Here is a 25,312-nt window from a genome sequence, read left to right as displayed (position 1 = left end):
CTTAAACCTAACCCTACACTAAACTATACATACACCACTAACTATCCACTTACTTTAACCCAAACCCTAACCCTAAGGTCAATCACTATCACACAGTCACCTCACCCACGCCCTAACCCTAACTCACCTACCCCACCCTAACACTCACTTCCATACAATTGCACACTTACCTGAACCGCACCCTAACCCTAACTCACCTAACCTGCCCTAACCCTAATTTCCACACAATCGCACAGTTACCTGAACCTGACCCGTAACGTTCCACCACAGTACTGAAAATACCGAAGCAACAGAAAAGGACAACCAAATTATTTTCCTAAGAAAACATTTGGTTTTCTGTTTCTATGATATTTTCAGCATTTGCTGAAAATGGGTTGATATTTGAACACTTAAAATTTTGAAAGTTTGGTATTCTAATATAAACCCAAATTGCATAACCATTGTATGAGAACAGCTCATGTGGGCACATCTGCTATGCTGCAAGGGGATATATTTACACACACACACACACACACACACACACACACACACACACACACACACACACACACACACACACACACACACACACACACACACACACGCACACACACACACACACACACACTGAGTTAACTGCTTGAGATTAAAACCCCTACCTATCTATTGTTACACACTATAGCTTGCAGTACTTATTGCATGCACCACAGAGGTTATCTGACATTAAACTGCCAGCCAGCACTCTTAAGGTGGATGACATCAGCAGGACATGTAGAGGCTAGCAGCTAGTTACAGGGCCAAAAAGTGCACAACCATGGCAGAGGGATAGCCCATGAGGGCATGTCCATTGTGCTGCAAGGGGATTTACACACCATACACACACAATTGGTTGTTGTGAGATTAAAACACCTATCTCTCTACTGTTACACACTATATTTTGCAGTACGTATCACATGCACCATGGTGTTTATCTAATATTAAACTGTCAGCTAGCACTCTTAAGGTGGATGACATCAGCAGGCCATGTAGAGGAGGGCAATTTATATGGTAGGAGCTAGTTACAGGGCCAAAAAGTGCACAACCATTGCACAATGATAGCCCAGGAGGACATGTCCATTGTGCTGCAAGGGGATATATTTGCACACACACACTGAGTAGGCTGCTGTGAGATTAAAACACCTATCTATCTACTGTTACACATTATAGCTCACAGTACTTATTGCATGTACTACAGATTGCATCTGTTGAATATGTGATTGCAGGTACTGTACTTGTGGAGTGCACAAAGTAGGCTTGTGTTGGACAGCATGTATGGCCTGCAGAGTGATATTGCTTGGTACTGTTATTGTATGTATTGTCCTAGGAATAGGATACCTGTTAATACCCTGTTACTTGTGTGCAGTCACCATTATGGACATATGTGGCTGGTTGCAGTTATATAGGCAAACATGTGGCCAGGGATACTTTTCCCTGTTGAAGGTATGGATTGGAAACATTATACATTACTCCACCTGCTCACCTCTGTCTGTCTACATGCGAGACATTCCACGGGCACAGGGGATTGAGGGTGAATGGAATATGTACTGTTGAGGCCCTGGTTTGATTCCTCTGGGCATCTGCACTGATGTGAGAGTGCAAATAACCACAACTTTCATAGGGTATGTGGAGAATTCATACATCCCCACATACATATATATTTAAATGTGTATAACAGGTATGTCTCTATAAATGTTGCTGTGTGTGTACGTGATGTATATGTGTTATATAAATATATGTACAGAGTCTATGTATCATTGTAATATATTTAAATATATATATATATATATATATATATATATATATATATACACACACACACACACACACACACATATATATATATATATATATATATATATATATATATATATATATATATATATATAAAAATATATATATATATATATATATATATATATATATCAGTATTATATGTATCTGCGATACATACTGCTGAAATACACTACTCATGTGAGTAGAGTATAGGGACAGACAGAATGTATACATAGCTGTCTGTATGTACAGATGTATTTCCACATAGCAGGTCTTTGTGATGGAGATGCCACAGAATTGGGATCAAGTTAGCTCAGTGTAGGACCATGCCTGGTGGGATTGTCAGTACTTACAAGGTGACTCCAGGCCAGAGCTACCTGTACTCCAGTCTGGGATTTTGTGTGCTACAGACAGGCAGCTGCACCTGTTTCCAAAGTACAGCACTTTCCTAAACCTGTCCACAGCATTCCCCAGCTGTCTGTTGTATTTAATATATGACAGGGTACAGAATGTAACACCACCCACAGGGTGACAGTCTGCATACCTCTCACTGTACATGTTTTTGCAGAAAGTCCAGCATTTCGCTCCATATGTTTGGTCTGTTCCTCATACATTTGTGGTGTTCCGGTAACTTATTGTATAATGCAGTCACTGAATAATACTACCTAGAGACACATTTGAGTGACAGACTTTACATCCTGCAGATATTCAGTTTTGATACAACCCACTGTTATACTAGCCACCTTCTAGGTTAATCAGAGCATGTGAAATGTCTGTCTGCAGTTATGGCCCTTTGCCCTGCCCCCCCATTCTCTCGGACTTTGTCCAGCTTTCTTGCATTAACAGATAGTGGGGTCTGACAGTCTGTGGGAATACCACCATATGACTACCTCACATGCAAAAGATGTGGATGCTGCCAGATTCAAACCATCAACACCATCACCTATGCTACTTTCCCTAGCCTACTGCACCACATAGGCCACCAGACAGAGATGTGCAATTCATCACTCAATCAATAAGATACAGACATACATTATCATCCCTGAATTATGTGTGACATCCAACATGTGCCCAGGTTCTATGTCACAGCCCTGAAGTTGGCTGGTCTGCTGACGTACTGTTACAGCAATTGTATGGGAACACTGATTGTGATGGGGGTGGGGGACAAGCAGCCCATAATCTGCTGGCATAGACAGTTGTGTGACTGTCCTGTGACCCCACTGTTTACTATCTCCCTTGACTAATGTAGTGGATATTCCAACCAGGCAGCCTAGTGAATATTGTGTAGCACATACTATTGGACTGGGTACCTGTTGTCCCACATGGCTGTTAGATCTCTCCAAGTAGCCCAGTAGCCAACTATATTCCTTTGCATACATGTGGCAGGTTCATACATATGCTACCATATTCCAGTACTCCTTACAAGTGGTGTATAGGTGAGTGACTTGCCTGCGAATGCAGCAGTTGAAAGAACTGTAGTTCAGGGCTGACTCTGTCTAATGCATGTGGTAAACAGCCAATACATAGTTAGGTACAGGTTGTGTGGGCTGGGTGGCATCATTTTTACTATAAGCATGTGAGTCAGACTAAGGTGTCAGTCCCTAGAGCCCTAGGTTGTCAGTGCATTTGCTATGCATTGTCTCTTGGCCAAGCCAGGGCATATTAGGCATGCCTACTTCTACCTACAGGGTCAGGGGGTTCCTCCTCTGAGTCCTCCTGTGGCAGTGGCTGTGGAGACCTTGGCACTGGTGGGGGGTGAATGTCCCTTCCCTTTGCTGATCCTGCTACAGCTATTTCCGCTGGATCATATTGTCTCACATGGGGCATACTGTGAACATCTGTGCACATGTGGCTGGAGAGTAATGCAGGGATCACCCAAACATACTGAAGCACCAGAACCATGACTTCGGCAGCCCAAACACATGCTCTATGATGTTCCTAGTTTGTGCGTGTGCTGTATTATGGCATTCTTCTATTGGTGTGTGTGCATTTCTGATGGGTTTCATCATCCACTATTCCAATGCGTAGCCAGCATCCCCCAGTAAATGGCCATGTAGGATGTCCTCACTAGCAAACATCTGGTACAGCAGTGATGTGTGCCAGATATGGGAGTCATGATAGCTGCTGTGGCTGCCAGCACACACATTCATGATAATGCCCTGGGCATTGAATACAACCTAGCAATTGATGGAGTGATACCTCTTGTGGTTGACTTAGATTCTACACTGCTCACCTGGTGGTGCCTTGATGTGTACATAAATGCAGTCTATGGCACCCAGTACCTCAGAGTAGTGTGCTACATGGTAGATCACTGGCATGTGGTAGCATGGCATCCAGGAAATGGTGGAGTACACTGGATGTTGTTGCCTGTGAGACCCCCATCATGTCCCCAATTGGTCTTTGGACTGCACCTGTGGCTAGTATCCTTAGAGCTACACATACCTTTGTGTCCACTGGAATGGATTCCCCTCTGTTGGCTCTAGGTCTGAGTTGAGGGTGACAAAGCTCAGTGAGTTGTTGTAGTATGTCCCTGTCCACCCTGTAGCGCTCTACAATCTCCAGCTCATGTAGCTCCTGGAAGGTTACCCTGGGCCTGACCATTGTTCTCATTCTCAGTCTAGGCCTATTGCCAACAGCAGTAGCAGCATTGATCTCAGCATCTAACACATATAGATGCAGGAGACCTGCAGCAGCCCCTAGCATGCCTTCAGTTAAAATTTCCAAGTCTGTACTCCACTGGTGCAGAGTTTGGTGGAGAAATCAGATTGTAGGGTGTTTGCAACTTTTATTGGGCTCTGCTGTAGGTGTAAGCTGTGTGATTGGCTACCTATGATGCATTCCACCTGTCAAGTACATCATTAAGAGTATTTAATGGTTCTACTTTAAGTAAATCAGTAATTAATATATCATTGGCTTTTGGATACACTCAGACCTGTGGAGCACTACACAAACATGTGGAAACAAATACCCCAAAGGTAAACAAAGCTCAACAGAATTGTATACACCTCCCTGAAAGGGCATGCTCAGCATGGTGGCATGCATGCAAACATGCTGAAACATGGTCCCCGAAGGTAGACAAATCTTAACAGCCAATGTTCACACCCCCCTGCTGAGCACAGCGGCGCACCATGCAAACAGGCACAGCTCAGCTCCAATGAGCTTACAAGTCCTCAGATACACACCCCTGTTGATGTCAGCTATCTCTTCTCTGGACACCAACATAGCTTTGTGCCTACATGGAAGGGCTATGCGGAACATACATACCCGTTTGTGTTATTCAATAACCCCAGCTCATTTGCATAGTGTTCCATGCATACAACCTGGAAACTTCATGGTTCCAGGCCCTACCTCATTAGCAACAGCAACACACAGGGTCCTATACTACATTTCTATCACATACTATGAAATTTCCTTTTTCCACTATTTTTTTCATAACTTTATGTTTGCACACTGCCACACTGCTGCACACTGCACAAACATAACCAGATCATTAAAAAAAAATAAAATTATTTTAACTTATTTCCCTTACAATTTTTGGATACACGGTGGATAGTTTTGCACATATGCCTGCAGCATAGTGGATATTGCAGTGGTGCAGTGGTAGCATTGTCACCTCACAGCAAGAGGTTCTCTGGCATTGTTCTTAGCTGGGTGCCTTCTGTGCAGAGTCTGCATGTCCTCCCTGTGTGTAAGCAGCGTGCCATGATGCCTACATGATAAATAAGCCCATGTAGGCTTTATTAAGTTCCCCCCACTATGTTTACTGTGACTTATAAAATTCGGTTTAAGAACTAGAATCAAAAGAATACTACCACTATGAAAATAGTTTGTGCTGAAGAGTTTGCCATTTGTACTTCTTTCATAATCCTATGGCTCCAGAGATATGAACATTTGTTTGAAATGTGAGGACATAATTTGATTCTGTCAAAAGGCTTAGGCTCTGCCCAGTGGAAGTTATAGTGCAAACTTCCTGAGCTTCATTGGAGTGAATGACTTAAATCAATGGCATGCAAATGTTATATATATAATTTTATAATAATGTCAGTGAACTTTTTTGAAACACCTATTAACATATATATATATATATATATATATATATATATATATATATATATATATATATATATATATATATATATATATAAATGTTTTCCTCTCTTTCCTTTAGCTAAACAATAAAGAACATGGAAGAAATGGCAAATACTGAAGACAATATTAATCGTATCACCACAGTTGAAAATTATTTTGGAGGGTCTGGGAAAACACTGGCTAAAGATGGGCGTATACTTGTGGGAGAAGGAATACTAAAGAAGGAATGCAGAAAAGAAGCAAAACTCAGAGTATTTTTCCTATTTAATGATGTTTTGGTGTATGGAAGCATTTTGATTATGAAGAAAAAGTACATTAATCAGCATATCATTCCTCTAATAGGCCTCACTATGGAGTCTCTGCCAGACCTGGAAAAAACCCAAAACCGGTGGCTTATCAAGTCTCAAATGAAATCTTTTGTAGTTTCAGCTTCATCTCTCACAGAAAAGGAGAAGTGGATGAGTCATATTGAACATTGTGCAAAACTAGTAGAATTAAAGTCTGGTAGATTGTCAGCTGTGGAACATGCTGCTGCTTGGATACCTGACAAAGTTACAGATATCTGCATGCGATGTACAAAAACTAAATTCAGTTTTACACAGAGGCGACATCACTGCAGAAAATGTGGTTTTGTGGTATGTGGGAAATGCTGCAACCAAAAATTCTTAATCCCCACGATAGCGGATGAACCCCAGAAAGTGTGCCTATTATGCTACAAGCTGCTGCTTTCTAAGGAAAGGAAAAAACTGGAAGAACAAAGGAAATCAGTTGAGCGTCCATTTTCCTTTGTCTCAGATTTGGAATCATCCAGTAGTGATGATGACCATGTTGTCTCTAATGATGATACATATGACTGGCTACAAACATCATTTTGGTTATCCTTTCACAATTAATTATCATCACAATGTAGTGAACTTTTATCATTAATGAGATGAACATTATTAAATATTTTATTTACAACTACATAACTGACAGATGAATGAAAAATTTATTTGAACATAAGAGAGACAGACTGTGTGCATGTTTTGAAGTTCGTACACACTACACATGGCATAAACGGTATTCAGCTGTTAGAAATACTGACTGAATATTTATTCACAAAATATTTAATATCTGACATGCAGGTGAATTTATGATATTCATCTACTTAAATACTTTAGTTCCCATGTATCTTTACTGGAGCAGTATGGCACAATGCAGGAGATATAACAAATTCCTAATTAGTTGTTTCAGCAGGCTAGCAATGCTTTGAAATTGGAAATCTTTCATAGCATTGTTTGTTTTAATATAGTCTGAGTTACTCATTTGGTCATTCACTAAACCTCACATTTTTAATGCATTTGTATTGCACAATTTTCACAATGTGAATTTATATGTTTTAATAATGAGAATAAATACTTATTTTTAATACATTTGTTGATGTTTTTTATTTCATAGACTAAAGATAGTTGCCAAATATGTTTCAGCGAGAGAGTTCAGAGGCCATTGAAAATTATATCATATTTAGTACCTTAAAAGGAAAGATTACAGATTTTTTTTTCTTTTTTCCTGTTGAAATTATTAAAATGTTCTAAATTTAGAGATTCGGGTGTGCTACTTTACTATTGCTATCTCCCATTAAATAACAGACATTACATTTGTTATATATTTCATCTGGGCAAGTTGTGCACCCATAACTGCTACATGGATTGTACTCGTCTACACTGTTTCTCATTTTTACTCTCGCCTGCCTATTTACATCAGTCAATCACATGGGAATCCTATCACATCAGCTTGTCTATGGGGATGTTATATGCCAAGCAGTCCAAGGTGCTTTTCCTTCTAGCTTTGTTTTACACTGTGGCACTGTTGTGCGTGCACCTATTTACCTATATGCACAAGTTATTGTACATTCAAACTCACTGATCATGTGGCAGTAATAACTGTGACTATTACTCATTGCAGTCTCTGCCATGGGACTATCACATCATGATGGATACATACCACAAAACATTCCCTTGAACCAATGAGAACCTTTGGCTGCTCAATACTTTCTACCCTCAGTGATAACTTCAGATGCCCAAGCCCATTTTGGGACTTACATTAAACAATGCTGCAGAAAAATGCTCCACTGGTATTCCAAGAGGCCAGACTTACTGGAGTTTGCTTAGTAATTGAAGATTAACTAATGTTTTATTTGCTAATAATTGGACTGCGGCGAACATACTAAACTGGGTCACATCATCTTCCCCCACCATTCCCAGCTCTCCTAACACTCCTGCCGAACTTCTTTCTTCCCATCTTGGCTCCTCTCTACTGTTTTTAAAATAAAAACAAAGAAAAAGGGGTTAAAGAAATAGTAGGTCAAACTAATTGTTCCTAACTTGAATGGACAATGTGCCAATCTTTGCTATAGAGTCTGCAAGCTCTCCCTTTTGATTAAAACCCAAACTCCAATTACAACTGCAACTGAAAGACATTGCTTACCTTCTGTAGTGGTTGCTCAAAGTTCTGATTGGCTGATAGTTCTTCTTAGCAATCTTCTTTTCCTGGCTCACCCACAATTACCTCTATAACTACTAAGTCTATCTCGAACCTATATGTCTCTCCCAACCAAGCCTAATCTACTTTCCCCTTTCTTACTTCCCCTCATTCAACTAAACAGCTACAAGTCCAGACAAGTCCAAAATGCACTACTTATATGCCTTATATATTATAACACTTGCTACTAACACAGCTCACCTCGTACCAAACTAACCATAACCCCAACCTATATAGTAAACCACCCACCCAGATCTACTCCATTATACCTACCCAAATATTATTTCAAATGTCTTCCACAAACTATAATCACTGTAACTTAGAATGAGTCTCATTTAGGATTCTGCATAACTCTACAAAGGGTCACATTTCCATACAATATAACCTATCTATCACCAAATATCTCCAGTCTATTGTGAACATTGCTTCACAACTGATACTTAGTGGAGACATACATCAAAATCCCGGTCCCTCAACCAACCCCATAGGCAACATAGATCAGGACAAACTTAACCGAACTCCCCTTAGACAATCTGCTGACCTCTTAATTCTCAACTTCAACATTAGAAGTATGCTTAACAAAGTTGATAACGGCACACAGCCCTGTTCTTTTATTCCCTGCTGATTGTACTCCTTACTGAAACATGGCTTAAACCACATAACAAAGAAAATGAATTACTACTACCAGGATACAACCTACTTAGAAAAGACTGCACATCTAAAAGAGGAGGTGGTGTTGCCCTGCTTTACAAGAATAACCTTACAGTTGATCTTATTAACATAAACATCCCAACTTTCAACAACACTGAAACCTATTTGCAAAGGTAAAAATTAACCCGAAAAAACAACTACACCTACTAGGCTCATACATCCCTCCCAAGGACAATATAAATATACTAGAATCCATAACCCACTGGGCATCAGAATCCCTCCCCCATGAAATACTCATATTAGGTGATTTCAATATAGATTGGACATTAATAAAGTCACTCCTCCCTACTACTCATATAAACCTACATGGTTTCACTCAGATCATCTATACCCCAACTAGAATTGACAAAGCTATCAAAAAATAATCTATTTTAGACTGGATCCTCACTAATCACCCATTCATGACACATTACTCTGGCACATTACTTGACACCCTAAGTGACCACCTCCCTACTTTTCAACAACAAATCAAACCCACTAAAAATAGCCCCTTCAAACAAAACAAAAACTTTAGAGCAGAAGTCCTAATAACAGCACTAAACCACTGCAACTGCTCCCCCCTACTTAGCCTCCCCCAAGACAAGGCAGTAGACTACTTTAATTCAACGTTTCTAAATGTACTTAACCAACTTGCCCCCCCCCCCCCAAGAATAATTAGAACAAAGTCCAACTCTGCTCCCTGGCTTACCAAAAGTACCCGGCTCCTACTAATACAAAGGGATAAAGCATGGCACACTTGGCATGACAACAAAACTATTACTACCAGGCAATGATTTCTTGAATTAAGAAATAAAGCAAAAACACAAATAAGAACAGATAAAAATCACCCCTCCAATATACAAACTAAGCACAAAGCTAACCTTCAAAAATTCTGGGTTGTCATAAATAAAGTTCTCCAACCAAGAAAACTGGTACCCCAACCCCAAACATTGACACGTCTATAAGCAACATTGCAGCACAATTCAATGAATAATTTACCAACTCCATTTTAAAACTATCAATGAATTCTTTACCCACACCTCTCAAAATCATTTGATGTAGTCTCTTATAGAAAATTATTGACTGTTCTCTCAGAACTTAAACTACATAACTCTACACTCCTATAGGTTCATAGGTTCATAGGTTCATACTAGGCTATCTGCCCGAGGGCATTTACAAGCCTAGCCCATAGTTTTGTGGCTTACGCCACCCCTTTAGTATGGGGAACTATACCCATTATTTTGCTGTGCCTCTGTTGAGCAGTGACACTGAGGTAATCCCTGGGGTATATCTGCGATCTCCCATCCATTGGTCAAGATTTCTCTTGAACAAGGCCAGCGAGGTGCTCTGCCTCACATATACCGGGATTTTATTCCACAGCATAGGGAGTCTTTGGGTGATGAATCTATCCCTCCAGCACGTCCTATTAATAGCCGTGTCGAGGTTTAAGTCTCCGCCCTTGTGGCACTGACGGATCTAGATTTTTGAGGTGAAGCATATTCATCAAATCTGGGTTTGACATGGCCTTGTATGTTAGGCAAAGGTCACCTCTGAGCAAGCGATGCGACTGAATAGAGCTGGAGTTCTTTCAGTCGGGCAGCATAGGACAGATGTTTGAGACCCTTTATCCTTTTGGTGAGGAACTTTTGTGGCCTCTCCAGCTGCTGCAAGTGTCGGGTCAGATACATTCCGAATGGGGCATTGTACTCAATCATTGGTCTGATGAGTGATGAGTATAGGGAGACTATGACCTCCCTTGATCTAGATGAGAATCCCTTCATGATAAGGTGGGCAATGTAGAAGGTCTTCCTAACTACTTTAGCTACATGGGTGTCGAATGACAGACTACTATCAACCTGGGTCCCCAGGTCCCTGATAACTTCTTCTGTACTTAGTGGATTGCCACCTATTTGGTAGCTAGGGGTAACCTTGTTTTCCCGAAGGGTATGACTATGCATTTTTTGGCATTTAACTTTAGGCCATGGCTCTGGCACCAGTTATCCGCTTCTGTGAGACCCTTCTGAAGGATATCTGTGTCAGATGTGTTTTCTACTATGGCGCCCAGTTTGCAGTCATCTGCAAACTTTGTCAGCCATAACCCTCCTGTGTTTGCTTGTACTTCGGAAAAGTAGATGCCAAACAAGAGTGGGCCCAGGACTGAGCCCTGTGGTACACCACTTGTGACAGGCTTTGAGTCTGACATGGCACCAGCAACTCTGACCCTGTGGGTTCTGTCACTCAGCCAGTTTGCAACCCATCTTGTGATGTATGGGTTAACATTTAAGCTGATGAGTTTTTCAATGATACCCGAGTGGGGTATTGTATCAAAGGCCTTCGCCAGATCGAGGTAGGCTGTATGGACTGCCTTTCCCTCATCAATGGCTTTGGTGACTGTTTCGAAAAAGTCAACCAAGTTTAAAGACTATCTTTCTAACCAACAACAGGCCATTCAGTGGCAGGAGAATCTATCCCCTCTTCTCCCCATCATCCTAGGTGTACTTCAAGGATCTATACTTGGTCCCCTGCTCTTCACAATATTCACAAGAAACCTCCATAAAGTCACCCTATATGCAAGCTTAGTACAATATGCTGACGACTCTACCCTAATCTGCTCTACTCCCTCTCTCCAACTTCTACAGAAAATAACCCAAGAATCCTTCACTGCAGTTGAAAACTGGTTAGCAGACTCCCAATTAATACTCAACCCCCCCCCCCAAAAAAAAAGCAGCTTGTGCTCTTTCATCCCTCCAATGCTAAGGACCCCATTTCTCCTTTCACAATTATTGCCTCTAACAACACCCATATCACACCAGTTGCACATACCAAGCTACTAGGAGTTATCATTGACCAAAACATGAAATTCAGCAAACACATAGCTCACACCATAACTCTACAGATGTAAAAACTACTTGACCTCCAATAGCAAAACTACCATAGCAAGAACCCACTTACTCCACATTACTCTAGGCTTCTCCAATCCTAGTTAACCTAAACAAAGGCAATCTACACAAATTATTCATTTCTTATAACAAGATAGCAAAATTCACTACTAACTCTTCCTACAGAACTCACCATTGTCTAGCCCTTCACAAACTGTCCTGGATGGAATTACCTAACTTACTTACCCTAAATCAACTCACCCTAGCTCACCAAATTGTCTGATACCCCACAATATCCCAGCCCTTTATGGCCTAATTAGCCATTACACCAACAGCCATCAGCTAAGGTCCACCACTAAAGGACTGGTAGAAGTATCACAACACAACATTAAAAAACCAATGACAGCTGACATGTTTAAATGCCAGGTGTGTAATTTTTGTCAATACATCTTGGAATCCAACTGATTTAAAGTTTACGATTACGAATATAAGTTGAACTTAAGAGCCAACTGTAATTCAAGAATGGTGATCTACTTAGCTATGTGCCAAACCTGTACAGCTTTCTACGTGGGTAAAACAGAACGACGCCTATGTGATCGCATTTATGAACATACTTATGTGATCAGGAAGCAGAAACTCGATAACGCACTAGCAAAACATATTTCAGTTCATTCCAACCATATGTTTAAATTTCTGATTATTGACCAAATCACACAAGACTTCAGGGGTGCTCCTCTCCCACTTGAGTTAGAAGAGCGAGAGCTGTTTTGGCAAATCAGACTCAACGCATATAGTTCACCAGGTCTGAATGAGAACTGTTCTTTAAGTAGTGTTCTTAAACTTAGGAGCCTCAACAGGTAGGCTGTGTTAGGTTATTTTCCACACTAGCATGATTCAGTTATTCTAATGCTTTTGAGCACCTTGGTTTAGTGACTTTATGTGTATTTTTTGCTGAGAATTTGAAGCTTTATTTTGGAATATTACTTATTACCAATTTTGTTTTTCACATCAGATGTGCTTCAACATACACAATTTAGTGTACCAATACAGGTATTAGTATAAATTCAGTTTTATAAATACCAGTGGAGTTTTCATGCATTTGTTATTATCACTTTTTTGCCTCACTAGCATAGTAGTAGGCTAGATATATACATTTTTTATAGATAACGCTAGTTGTATTTTTAGTCTGACTATTTGGATTTTTAGCTTTTACTTTAAAAGCAGTTTTTAGTCTAGTTGTGTTCTTTAACAGGGTGTGTTTTGTAAGTCAGCTTTCACTTTAAGTAGTTAATTGACTTTGTAAGTATCAGCCCAGGGAGTATTTAAACTGTGACTTTTTGTTCCACTTGATCTGAAGAAGTTTGTTTACTGGAATAAACGAAAAGCGCTTAATCATTTTGTTTTGTGCTACTGCGTGGTTTCTTCTCTAATTTTGTTTTTCAGTAGTCTGTTCTTGCCTGTTCAGTTTACTAGGCTATCTGCCCTGAGGCATTTGCAAGCCTAGCCCTAGAGATGTGGATTTTGCCACCCCATGTAGTGGTACTAAGGTGTATAGAATAAATTTAGAGTACTGTGCCTTTGTCTAGTAGTGACACATTGAAGACACCCTTACTTATTAAAATAAGTTTACTGTGCCTCTGTTAACTAGCGATACAGTGGTGACCCCCGGGGTAAACCTACGATCTCCCATCCACTCGTCAAAATTTCTCTTGAAGAGAGACAGAGAGGGGCTCTGCCTAACATGGACTGGGATTTTGTTCCAGAGTATGGAAAGCCTCTGAGTTATGAATCTGTCTCTCCAGCACGTTCTATTCATGTTTGTACTGAGGTTTAAATCTTTGGCTCTCGTGGTTCTTATGGATTTTGATTATTTGAGGTGGAGCATGTCCATCAATTCCTGGTTGGACATGGCCTTGTATGCCAGGCACAGATCACCTCTGAGCAGGCGGTATGCTACTGAATAGAGCTGGAGTTTCTTTAGCCTGGCAGCATATGACATATGTTGGAAACCCTTGTTCCTCTTGGTGAGGTACGTCTGGGGTCTCTCCAGCTGCTGTAAGTGCCGGGTGAGGTACATACCAAATGGGGCATTGTACTCAATCATGGGCCTGATAAGGGAGGAGTACAGGGGCACAATGACCTCCTTTGATCTGGATGTGAACCCCTTCATGATAAGGTGGGCAAGGTAGAAAGTCTTTCTAACCACTTTGGCAACGTGGGTGTCAAATGAGAGGTCACTATCAACTTGGGTCCCCAGGTCTCTGATTACTTTTTCGGTACTTAGTGGGTTACTGTCTATGTGATAATTTGTGGATATTTTGTTTTTCCTAAAGGGGATGACTATACATTTCTTGGCATTCAGTTTAAGGCCGTGATTCCGGCACCAGTTGTCCGTTTCGGTGAGGCCTTTCTGTAGGATGTATGCGTCAGCTGGTGTATCGACTATGGCGCATAGTTTGCAGTCATCTGCGAACTTTGTCAGCCACAACCCTCCCATGTTTGCTTTCACATCTGAGAAGTAAATGCCGAACAAGAGGGGTCCCAGGACAGAGCCCTGTGGGACACCACTTGTGACTGGCTTTGAGTCTGACATGGCTCCCGCAATCTTGACTTTATGGGTTCTGTTCTTTAGCCAGTTTGCAACCCATCTTGTGACATATGGATTTACTTTTAAGCTGTTTAGCTTTTCTATGATCCCTGAGTGGGGTATTGTGTCGAAGGCTTTAGCCAAGTCCAGGTAGGCTGTATGGACTGCCTTGCCCTTATCAATGGCTCTAGTGACTGTTTCGAAAAAGTCAACCAGGTTCAAAAGGCAGGATCTGCCTTTTACAAAGCTGAACTGGGTGGGATCAAGTGTCTGTAGGTCCCCAATGTCGTTGTTTATGAGTTCCATAATAATTCTTTCCATAGCTTTGCAAACCAGGCTGGTCAAGCTTATGGGGCAGTAGTTCCCAGGGTCTGTAGTGGAGCCTCCCTTGTGGAGTGGTACCACTGTTGCTGTACGCCAGTGTTCAGGTACATATCCTGTAGTAAGGCTAAGGTTAAATAACATTTTTATATGTGGGTTTAGCTCCTCTTGGAGTTCACGTATCACACAGCCGGGGATACCATCAGGTCCCATAGATGCTGTGTTTTTTGCTTTGTTGGGGGCGGTTCTCACCTGGACATCAGAGATGACAGGGAGGTTACATTCAGCTGGGATGAGTATTTCTTCTTTTGGAGGTGATGGAGGGGAGAAATTTGCAATGAACCTGTCTGCCAGAATGTTGGCCATATCTGTGGGTTCGGTAAATTTTTTGTCGTTGTGTACTAACTGTGAGCATATCTGAGTGTTTCCGCCCAGGTTTCTAACATAACTGAAGAATGCCTTGTGGTTATCTTTAGTGTCCTTGACGATTTTTCTCTCAAAGTTGGCCTTGGATATTTTTATGAGAGAACGTAGCTTTCTACTAGTGCTGATCAGAGATGCCTTCCCTTTATGGGATTTTGCTCTGTCTTGCAGTAGCTTCCTTCTTTTGTTATACAATTTGTTTATGGCTGGGGTCCACCAGACAGGACGCTTTCCTTTGGTGGAAAAGGTCTTGGTTTTATTTGGGATTGCACGATCCATGCATTCTTGGAGATGTCCGTAGAAAGCATTTGTTAGCTTCTTTTCCAAATTGTTGTTTTTCTGTGGACTGACATTTTGTATTATTATATGTTTCATGGATTGTAATATTGTATGGAGCTTTTCTCCCTGAGCCTCTACTGAAAACAGGCAATCCTGCCAAGTTGGATTTCCCTGGTAAAGAAATGTAAAATAAAATAAAATAAATAAATAAAATTATAAAATTTTAATTCTTTATTACTGTACTAAACAACAGCTACATTTTTGTGCCAGATTTAATTGCATGCCAGCAGAGAGACAGATAATAACTTGTCTAACTCAAACAAATGTGACCTGCCTTTCTGAGTACTATTATACTATACACATGCTACTGACAGAGAGGAGAGAGCTTCACAGATGACAAAAGACTGGTGGATCAGCCAATGGGCTGAGTATAACAAAAGGTGTGAAAATGCTCAAGTGTACTTGTTACCAATGTGAGATGATCACAAACTGTTAAAACTGCCAGTACAGAGATACCAAATAAACTGTGTTAATGCAAGCAGCATTCAGTCAGTGGAGACTAACATATAAGGCAATTTTCTGTAGAAGCACACAGACCACTGCAGTTTAACGAGTTACTAACAAGTCAGTCTATGAGTGACACTGGCTTGCCATGAGTTAAAAAAGTTTGCATCTGCAATGGTCACAAAAGCAAGACTGCAAATGACAAATTAAATCTGTCAGGTGTCTCACATTTGAAAACACACAAACTTGTGCCCTCACTACAGTAAAAAAAATTACAGGACCATACATAAATCAGAATAAAATATTCCATGAAGTACTATGTATATTACTACAGTATTCCTACAGTTAGACAAAAATATACACCACATTTATGCTCATGTATATACTTTCAATCATATTTTTGATTGTGTCAGTCTCAAAATATAGTTGAAGATATAAAAGAAAGAGTATAAAATGTAACAAGCAATGAGTAGTGCTTGCAGGGAACTAAGTTTGCTGGCCTCTTGCACTTTTATTGCAAAACTGAAAGGTATAGCAGTTAAATAATTTAATGAACATGTTTTCCTGAATTTCACTGTAATGCAATTAGCATGCTGATGTACTTTCCATTCAATTCAACAACTAAACGCTGTGTAGCAAAGCTAGCTGAAATGTTGTAAATATTTATATGTCATTTGTGGGTATCAAACTGATTTATACAAGATGCTGGTGTTACAAATGTATTAGAACTGCATGTCATGTATATCAAACTGAGTTGTGCAGATGTTTGTGTTGAAAAGGTATTTGTAAAGTGTGTGTGTCTGAAATGTATCCATAGTGTGTCCTACTGGAGAAAACAGAAATGTACATGCAGTATTATAACTGTTTAAATGTTTATGTTTTAACAGATGAAACTGGAGGGTTACCCCCACTCCAGCAAACTATAGAAAAATATCTGAAAATAAATCACTTTATAGGTTAGGCCAAAGAGATGCTATCTCACAGGTTTCAATGCAGCCAGAGATACAATGTCTGTACTAGGAAGCTTTCTGTACTGTCTTTGGGGTAAACTAATTACTAATCTGGAAGCATGGAGGTATGAAATTATTTTATGACTTCCAGCACATTCCACAGATCTGAGCATAAGCCCTTGTGTGTATATTTTTACAGTAGGTGCTAAGTCCTGCCAGCTTCCAGCAATGAGAATTTTGCATGGGAACTAGAATGCAGATGACCAGAAGTGATGTCATTCTGCAAGCTAGTTCAGAAATAATATTTTAGATATTATTTTGAGAAGTCTCTTAGTGAGACAGAGCATTCTGTATTTTATCTTGGGTCTAACAACAACAAGAAAAAACATTCACCACATCATCTGCCTTGTTCTGTTAAATAAGTAGGGTATAGAAATTCTCTTAGATTCAGTCAGGAATATAATGAAGCTTAGTTTAGATATTCACTAGGATTCAGGAACACTCTGTAAAAGAATAAGGCTATGTTTGCACAGAGTGCTCCGTGTCCGTGTAGAAGAACAGCAGAGCGTCTGGCATATTCATTAAGGAATGCTGCTGTACTGTCAACATGGACACAATCTGTGTATGAGTGCAGGGGGTCATGTCAGAGCAGTGCACGGACATTAAACACACCCCTGCACTTGAAAAGTGCTGTACAGCACTTTCTAAGCCATACTGACATAATATTAGAGCTTTGCTCTAATATTATGTCAGTACTTCAGTGTCCACGGACACTGAAAGGAAGAATTGATCATTTCAGTGCCCACTGACACTGAAATTAAAACGGCAAGAGTAAAGCAATACAGGGGGTGTGTCACAGCTTCTGTGACACACACCCTGTATTGCTAAAGCACTGTACGGCACTTCTGCATCCTGCAAAAGCGGAAAATATGTGCAAATGCACACATAATGGGATACATCTCTCAAAAGTTAAAAAGCATAAGCACAGCCCCACAAACACACAAAGTTGATAGAGAATGTCATGAATCAGCATGAAACACACACAAAAGCCTGAAAGCCCATTTTTTTCCTGCAGAGGTAGCAATGGAGAAATAAAGATCTCCATTGCTTTTTTTAACATATCTCACTATAACATAGCAAGATATCATAAATAAATGCATTTCAACAGGGAAAGGAAGATCTCTGTTGCTTTTCTTAATATATCTCACTATGTTATACAAGTTTTTCAACTCATATAACATACCGAGATCTGTTAAAAAAGCAATGGAGATCTTCCATGCATGAGAACATGTCCCTTACACATGTGCAGTACATCAGAATTGCCCCAGGATACTGGAAAACCATTGAAGGGCAGCACGGAGGCATTATACAATGACATTATTTAAGAAAGGTAAGTATTGTTTTTTCTTAAACAATGTCATTGTATAATAGCAATAACCCACGGCTGGGTGTGGGCAATGCTGGATTTACCCACGATTGGATTTGTTTGGTCACTCAGGCTTCGCCCTCGTGACCAAAACACATCAACCTTGGATAAATCCAGCATTACCCACACCCAGCTGTAAGTTATTGCTTAAATATAACATTATAAGTATAATATGCTTAAATGTGCTTTAATCAGTCTGTATCCATCAGACCGTGTTCTGCTCAGCAACAAAATAGTCAGTTCTACTAAGTCTCAAAACCGGAATGCTATCCCTACAATCACAGCAAAATGCCACTATATCATTTGAGCTGTGCAGACTTCTATTGCTTTAACACACATATCCTGCATTCAGGTCAGTTAACATTAATTAAAAAAACAGCAATCCCAAGTGTTGAATGCATGACCCTGACAACTACAGTCAGAGGAATGCCCCACTACACCATCTGTGCCAAAGGAACTAATGCTGCTTTTTCAAGCATATCATGCAATAGAGGCATACAACATTAGGGAGAAAGCTTTGTGAAAGCTTTTGTGTGTTGTATATAGACATACACACACACACACACACACACACACATATATATATATATATATATATATATATATATATATATATATATATATATATATATATATATGTCTGCTGAAACATATATATGAAAAAAGTAGAGTCATAATATAGCTATACAAATATAAAAATATAAAGGAAGGAAATATATATATACATAAATATAAATTTATAAATATGTATATATATATATATATATATATATATATATATATATATATATATATATATATATATATATAGATAGATATGTATGTATATAACATGCAGTGCAGTTATACCTCAGAACCATCCCTCTCAACCTCTTAGTGCAAGGAACCTGTACAAAGGCTGTAAAAGGGGGGGGGGGCACATATACGGACATATTTCCAAAATTACTGTTACAAATGAAGACATGTTACAGCAACAGTGTATGTTTCCGCAGACAATTACTGAAGGATATGAGGATGGAAACTGAAATGTCATGTCATTTATTTACTGACATAAATCTTTGGATCATCACCGTGATTTACCAGACAAATAGAAATACATTGTGCAACTGAACAAAAGTATGGTCCAAACATCCGGACATTCTGTGAAAATTCTGGCATTGGAGATGTATGCTCAGAACACCTTAGTGCAATGAATCTGGACCAAGCCTGACAAAGTGGGGGAACAAAGGCCTGAAACTAGAGACATGTCTAAAATATTTCAGTAGATAAGCTGAGAAAGTTCATGTAGTAACAGTGTATGTCGCAACATATATCAACTGAAATATCAGAATTCCAGGACTCAATTGCTTCTCATTAGTTACTGACCTCAATCCCCACATCATCCCATTGATGTGTCATGCATACATGACTGTCATGGGGACCAGACCAATGATATTGGCCAGACAACTCGGCATTCTACGAATATGTGGACATAACACGACATTAGAGAAACTACACTGAGCTACCGAGCAATGTCCAAACTTCAATCAGACTGACATAACACTACCCAGGCCCAGCTCTGGGGCTGTACACATGCATTAGCAACTATAACAGACACTACAGGGATGTAACAGTGGTGGAAAACAGACACTGGTGTGCAAGTGCATACCCGCAAGCATGTGCACCACAATCACAGCAACATACCAGTGAGCAAACTGAACATAACATTATAATACTGTGTGAGCAACCACATACTGTTTGCCACTCACACATTACCCCTACATATACTGCCCCAATTCACAGTGTACTGGGAATCCTAAGGTGTTACAGGACATATCACAGTCAGCCCCCTACAATCATACAGACCTGATAGACTGCCAGCAGCTGTAGCAGCATGCAGAGTCAGATAGGGAAAGGATGTATGGCACTTACATCTGCTACTCTCCTTAGCCAGCCCAACAAACATATACACACAACAGTGCTACACAAACTTGGCAGTGTGTTTACAATGGCCAGACATGCATAACTGTCATATCTGCAGATTTCCACAGAATTACCATGGTGTGGACCCATAACCCTGGCCACCGCTGCATACCATGGCCAAGAGTCTTTCAGGTCATTGGCATGATAACTGGAGTGCAGTTGGTAAGTAATGATATACTATACCTCTGCACCTGGTAGTGCAGGACATCTGGACAATGCATGGCATACTTGTGGTACAGGGGGCTGGCAAGAGGGACATATCACACATAATGGTGTTACAAACTGAAACAGTAGCTGGTGTTACACGTGTTGTTGTAACATAACATCCCTGAAGGATATGATGTCTGGAACACCAATGGATGTCAACACTTACTGACTACAATCCTCACATTATTCTGCCGACCCCAGAAAAACAGATGTTGTTCGTGGAACAGACCAAGCATAATATGCAAACATCTGGCCAGTATGTGGACAACATGCCAGTTGAGAAGTATGTCAGCGGTATATCACTGTCAGATGTCAAGTCACCCAGTAAATGCAGGTCCAGACAAACCCTGTCAATGTAGCACCCTCCATGTGTATAACATCACTAATGACATACAATCTGTACCAAAATCTGGAGCTTTGTCCCCTATGTTGTTGGGCTGTCTCCACATGTCCTGTCCTGTGAGGTATTTCCACCTACTGTCTGTGAAGCTGTATCCCCCATACCTCTGTAATGTCCTCTGCACAGGTAAGGGAAATGAGCAAGGCCCACATGAAGGACATCCCATATGTTGGAACTAGCAGCTGTGTCCAGGCCCACAACACAATACTATGTGGGCACCTACATAGATTTATGGCCTCAGCAATACCTGGCAGGACATCATCAACCTCCTCAAGGTAGGCTGAATGCCTGTGGTGGACAGCAGCAATACACAAACCACAGATTTGGTCCCTATATTGGCTGTAAAGGGCAAATCGGGAGCACACACCAACTTGGCATCAAGTCAGCCTTTGTCTGATCAAGCATATAAGGTCACAGGTGGAGTACTGTAAAGCTAACTATGAGTACAAATTGGACACATTCGCCAAGGCCAATCACAAGGCCATCTTCAAATATGTCTGTAATCTCTGAGGCAACAAACCAACCCACCCTGTAATGGTGGCCAATCAGAGGACATACACACATGACATAGCTATAGCCAACCTACTGCAGATAGGTTTAGGGCAAACATCACCCTCTGGCTCAGCATCACTATAGGTGGATATGCACAGCACCCACAACTTTCCCCTCATCACCAGTGATCAGGTACATATTGCCTACTGAAAGGCAACAAATGTAAGTATCCATGGGACCTGATATCATCTTGTCTGCATCCTACACGAACTCAGGCATGTTCTCTCAGCTCCATTACACACTGTAGTCACACCGAGCCTTAGCACCATCCACACCCCATCTGCATGGAAGATGGCCAATGACATCTCTATACACAGACATGAATGAGGAGTACAGGATTACTAAATTAACCAGCCTTCATTGGGGGGAATATGACGCTTCAGGACTAGCAGTGCAATGCAAGCAGATACAGTGCTGATACATTACAGGAGTATGGCATGGTTTTGAATGGTGGTTACTGGTATTCAATGGAGCTGTGCATGTTCTGTATATACTGTTGCCAAATGTATGCGGTCCTGTGATGTGTCTCCATTTTTATGTCTTCCAGGTGCAATGTCGCATCAGCAAAGGTCAACTTTCTCAGTAGCTAAGGCAAATATAATCATAGAAGCCATACTACAGAACCATGCCATAATGTTTGGCTAGAGCCAGCAACATCTGCAGGAGAGGACTGGCCTGTGGGAAGACCTTGTCCACAGGGTAAATAATGTCAGCCTACATGCATGTACATACAAGCAGGTACAGCATCATGAAAGTGACCTCATAAACCATACCTGACAAAGGGCTGCTACAGTGGCTAGGGACCACACAGCCACAGGTGTGGGCCTGGCCATGCAGCCCCACTGACACCCACCATAGATCTTCTCGGGTACCTTGGGGCACCCATCCCAGAACAACATCAGAGTATAGACCCCCCCACATACTGGCGGTTGGTGACACCCAGACTATGGATGAGGAGTGTGCAGGTAAGGCCCCAGTGTAGATTACTAGACTAGTGTAGCAGACATACTTGTAATTGTAGAGTATCTATGTGCATGTGTCAGGTCAGATTGCAGTTGTGGATTGGGTTTTCTAATGCACAGACATGCACATCTATGGTGATGGACAGCAGATTGTGTAGTACTGAGGGCTGTAGTGTAAATGTGCAGACATGCTGCATCCATCCTGTACCAATGCCACACATGGGTCTGCTGATAGTATGTCCCTCCCACAACTACCTAGGTCCCTCTGGTCTGCATGTGGGATGGCAGCCTGCATCTGATGAGTATGCAATTGTTCTGTTGTGGTTTGCCAATACCCCAGGCATGTGAAGGCCAAACAATGTACCATGCAGACAACTGTCACTCATAGCCATATTGCTTTATGTGCATGTTCATTTGTGTTGAGGTTATCTGCATTGCATCACAGTGGACACCACAGGGGCCTATCTGATGAGAATGTAACATCCCTGTAGCATACCCATGACCTGTCAGTCCAAGACTTTTGGACAGAGACCAACAAAATGGGGGGACAAATGGCCTAAGGTAGGGACATGTGTGAAACATTATTGTCATATAGTGGATATAAACAGTGTACACACCCCTGTTAAGATGCCAGGTATTTGTGATACACACACACACACACACACACACACACACACATATATATATATATATATATATATATATATATATATATATATATATATATATATATACACAAACTGAGACAACAATATGTCAGTCCACACCTTTTTCAAACTGCAATGTAACCTATGACATGAGCAATTCACCTGTAAAAACCAATCATTCTGTTGGGCACCAAATATGGAGTATACAAACCTGACAATAAGCTGGATGCATATATGTGCACACCCTTGATTTACTGACAGCATACAGTCTGCTTGGGTACACACCTGCAATCAAGTAAAGGCACTCTGAGTAACACCAAATAACAGTCTGCTGTCCAAGTGTGATAAGCATGACATTTGCTCAGTTGCCTGCAACAGCAACAGCCATGGCTTGCAGGCAGCTTACAAAGCAGCAAAAGGATCTCATATTTGAAAGGTATCAGTCAAGAGTAGGGTACAACAACATTACCACAGCATTGCATACATATGGAACACAGTGGAGACAGTTGTCAAAAGGTGGGCTGAATATGGGACAACAGTGCTGTTGAAAAGAACCTGACGTCCCCTCCAAAAATGATGACCAGACATGTCAAGACCTGGTCAGGGAGGCTGCCAGGGACATACAGCAACACTAAGGGAGTTGCAGTAATCTCTTGCTTGTACTGGTGTTGTGTACTACCTGTGAGAACACTCTCCTGTATTCTGCATGCGTCTGGCCTATGGGGTAGGATCAGAAGATGGAAGCATTTCTCCACACCATGAAACATCCAGGGGTGGATACTAATTGCAATACAGCACATCATGTCTCCCAAAGGCATGTGTGAAAATGTGTTATGGTGTAAAAGACTATGGATCAACCTCGCAGCCACAATACTGGAAGGTATGTGTGGTGCACAAGCAGCACCTCTCATAACCTGAAGACTAACATCTCAATGGTGAATCACACTGGTGGCAGTGGCCCACTGTGGGGATGCCATTCTAAAGCCAGAACAGGGCCTGTAGTCACGGTGGTGGGAATTCTGAACATTCCAAATAACACCCATGTCTGCCCAAAATCCATCAGGCATCTGCAAGAACACTGAGGATGGAGAGGTGTGTCAGCCTTCAACATGACAAAGACCCGAAGCATACTTCCAATGCTACCTAAGAATTGCTCCACCTTAACACACTCATGGTTATGGATTGGCCCAGCTAGAGCCTAGACCTACACCAGATAGAAAAACACCAGTGTGACCTGAGAAGGGCTGTGCACATGAGCTGCCCTTGCAATCTGACAAAGTAAGGTGACCTTTGCATGGAAAAGTGGCCAAATAATGCCAAGTCAAGATGTGCCATGCTGATAGACACCTTCACAAGAAGAGTAAATAATGCCAAATCAAGATGTGCCACGCTGATAGACATATTCACAAGAAGAGTGAATGCTGTAGGTCACTTACAAGGCGCTTAAACAAAGTATCATTTTAAGGGTGTGCACACTTATGCAAGCACCATATTGTACATATTGCAGTCATTATATTTACATGTAACATATGTGCTTGTTTATCGATTGGATTGCACAGGTCATATGTCACATGAATGGTGGGTAACATATTTGAATGCATTATTGTGGTCTCATCTTGTATATTACAAGAACGTGGCATGTTAACAGTGTACACTTATCATATCCACTGTAAGCTTAGAAGGTTGGTGGTGTAACAGGAATTGTGTGACCATACATTCATTGCTGGTTTGGAGGTCCAACACTCAAATGTATGTCATTAATCTGTGATGTTACTCTTCAGATCAACCCACTTTTGTATCAGAAAAACACAGGGGTTATGAGAAATAGAGCAAACATATGAGCCAGACTACTACACATCCTGTGAGGATCTGTACAGTTGTGAGGTACGTACTGTAGTACTTGCCACTGTGCTATACAGGTGAACAGCAATGATGTGCACATGGGTGCAGTCTGTGCTGTGGAACGACCATCACATACTAACACTAATCAAGTATCCCAGGGCTCTATATTGTTAGCTACATGCAGTAAAACTGGCTGCAAACCTTAATGTTGAGGGTCATGTGTCATGCATGTCACCATTTGGGTAATGTGTGGTCTGTGTAACAGATTTTTGCCACCTTAC

General features: G+C 41.0%; 1 protein-coding gene across 2 annotated transcripts in view; it reads left to right on the top strand.

Moving 5' to 3' along the window:
- LOC122810068 (pleckstrin homology domain-containing family F member 1-like) overlaps positions 1-7,266 on the top strand; it is a 41,357-nt gene extending 34,091 nt beyond the window's left edge. For both annotated transcript variants that reach the window (XM_044081560.1, XM_044081561.1), the window contains exon 2: positions 5,960-7,266. In XM_044081560.1, the coding sequence (XP_043937495.1) occupies positions 5,976-6,773 (798 nt within the window). In that variant the 5' untranslated portion in view covers positions 5,960-5,975 and the 3' untranslated portion in view covers positions 6,774-7,266. The remainder of the gene's footprint in view (positions 1-5,959) is intronic.
- The last annotated feature ends 18,046 nt before the right edge of the window (positions 7,267-25,312 follow it).

The sequence above is a fragment of the Protopterus annectens genome, chromosome 8.part1, assembly GCF_019279795.1.
Source record: "Protopterus annectens isolate FY-2018-M chromosome 8.part1, PAN1.0, whole genome shotgun sequence".
NCBI lineage: Eukaryota > Metazoa > Chordata > Ceratodontiformes > Protopteridae > Protopterus > Protopterus annectens.
Note: the sequence above shows the minus strand (reverse complement) of the source record. Positions and strands in the feature narration are given on the sequence as shown.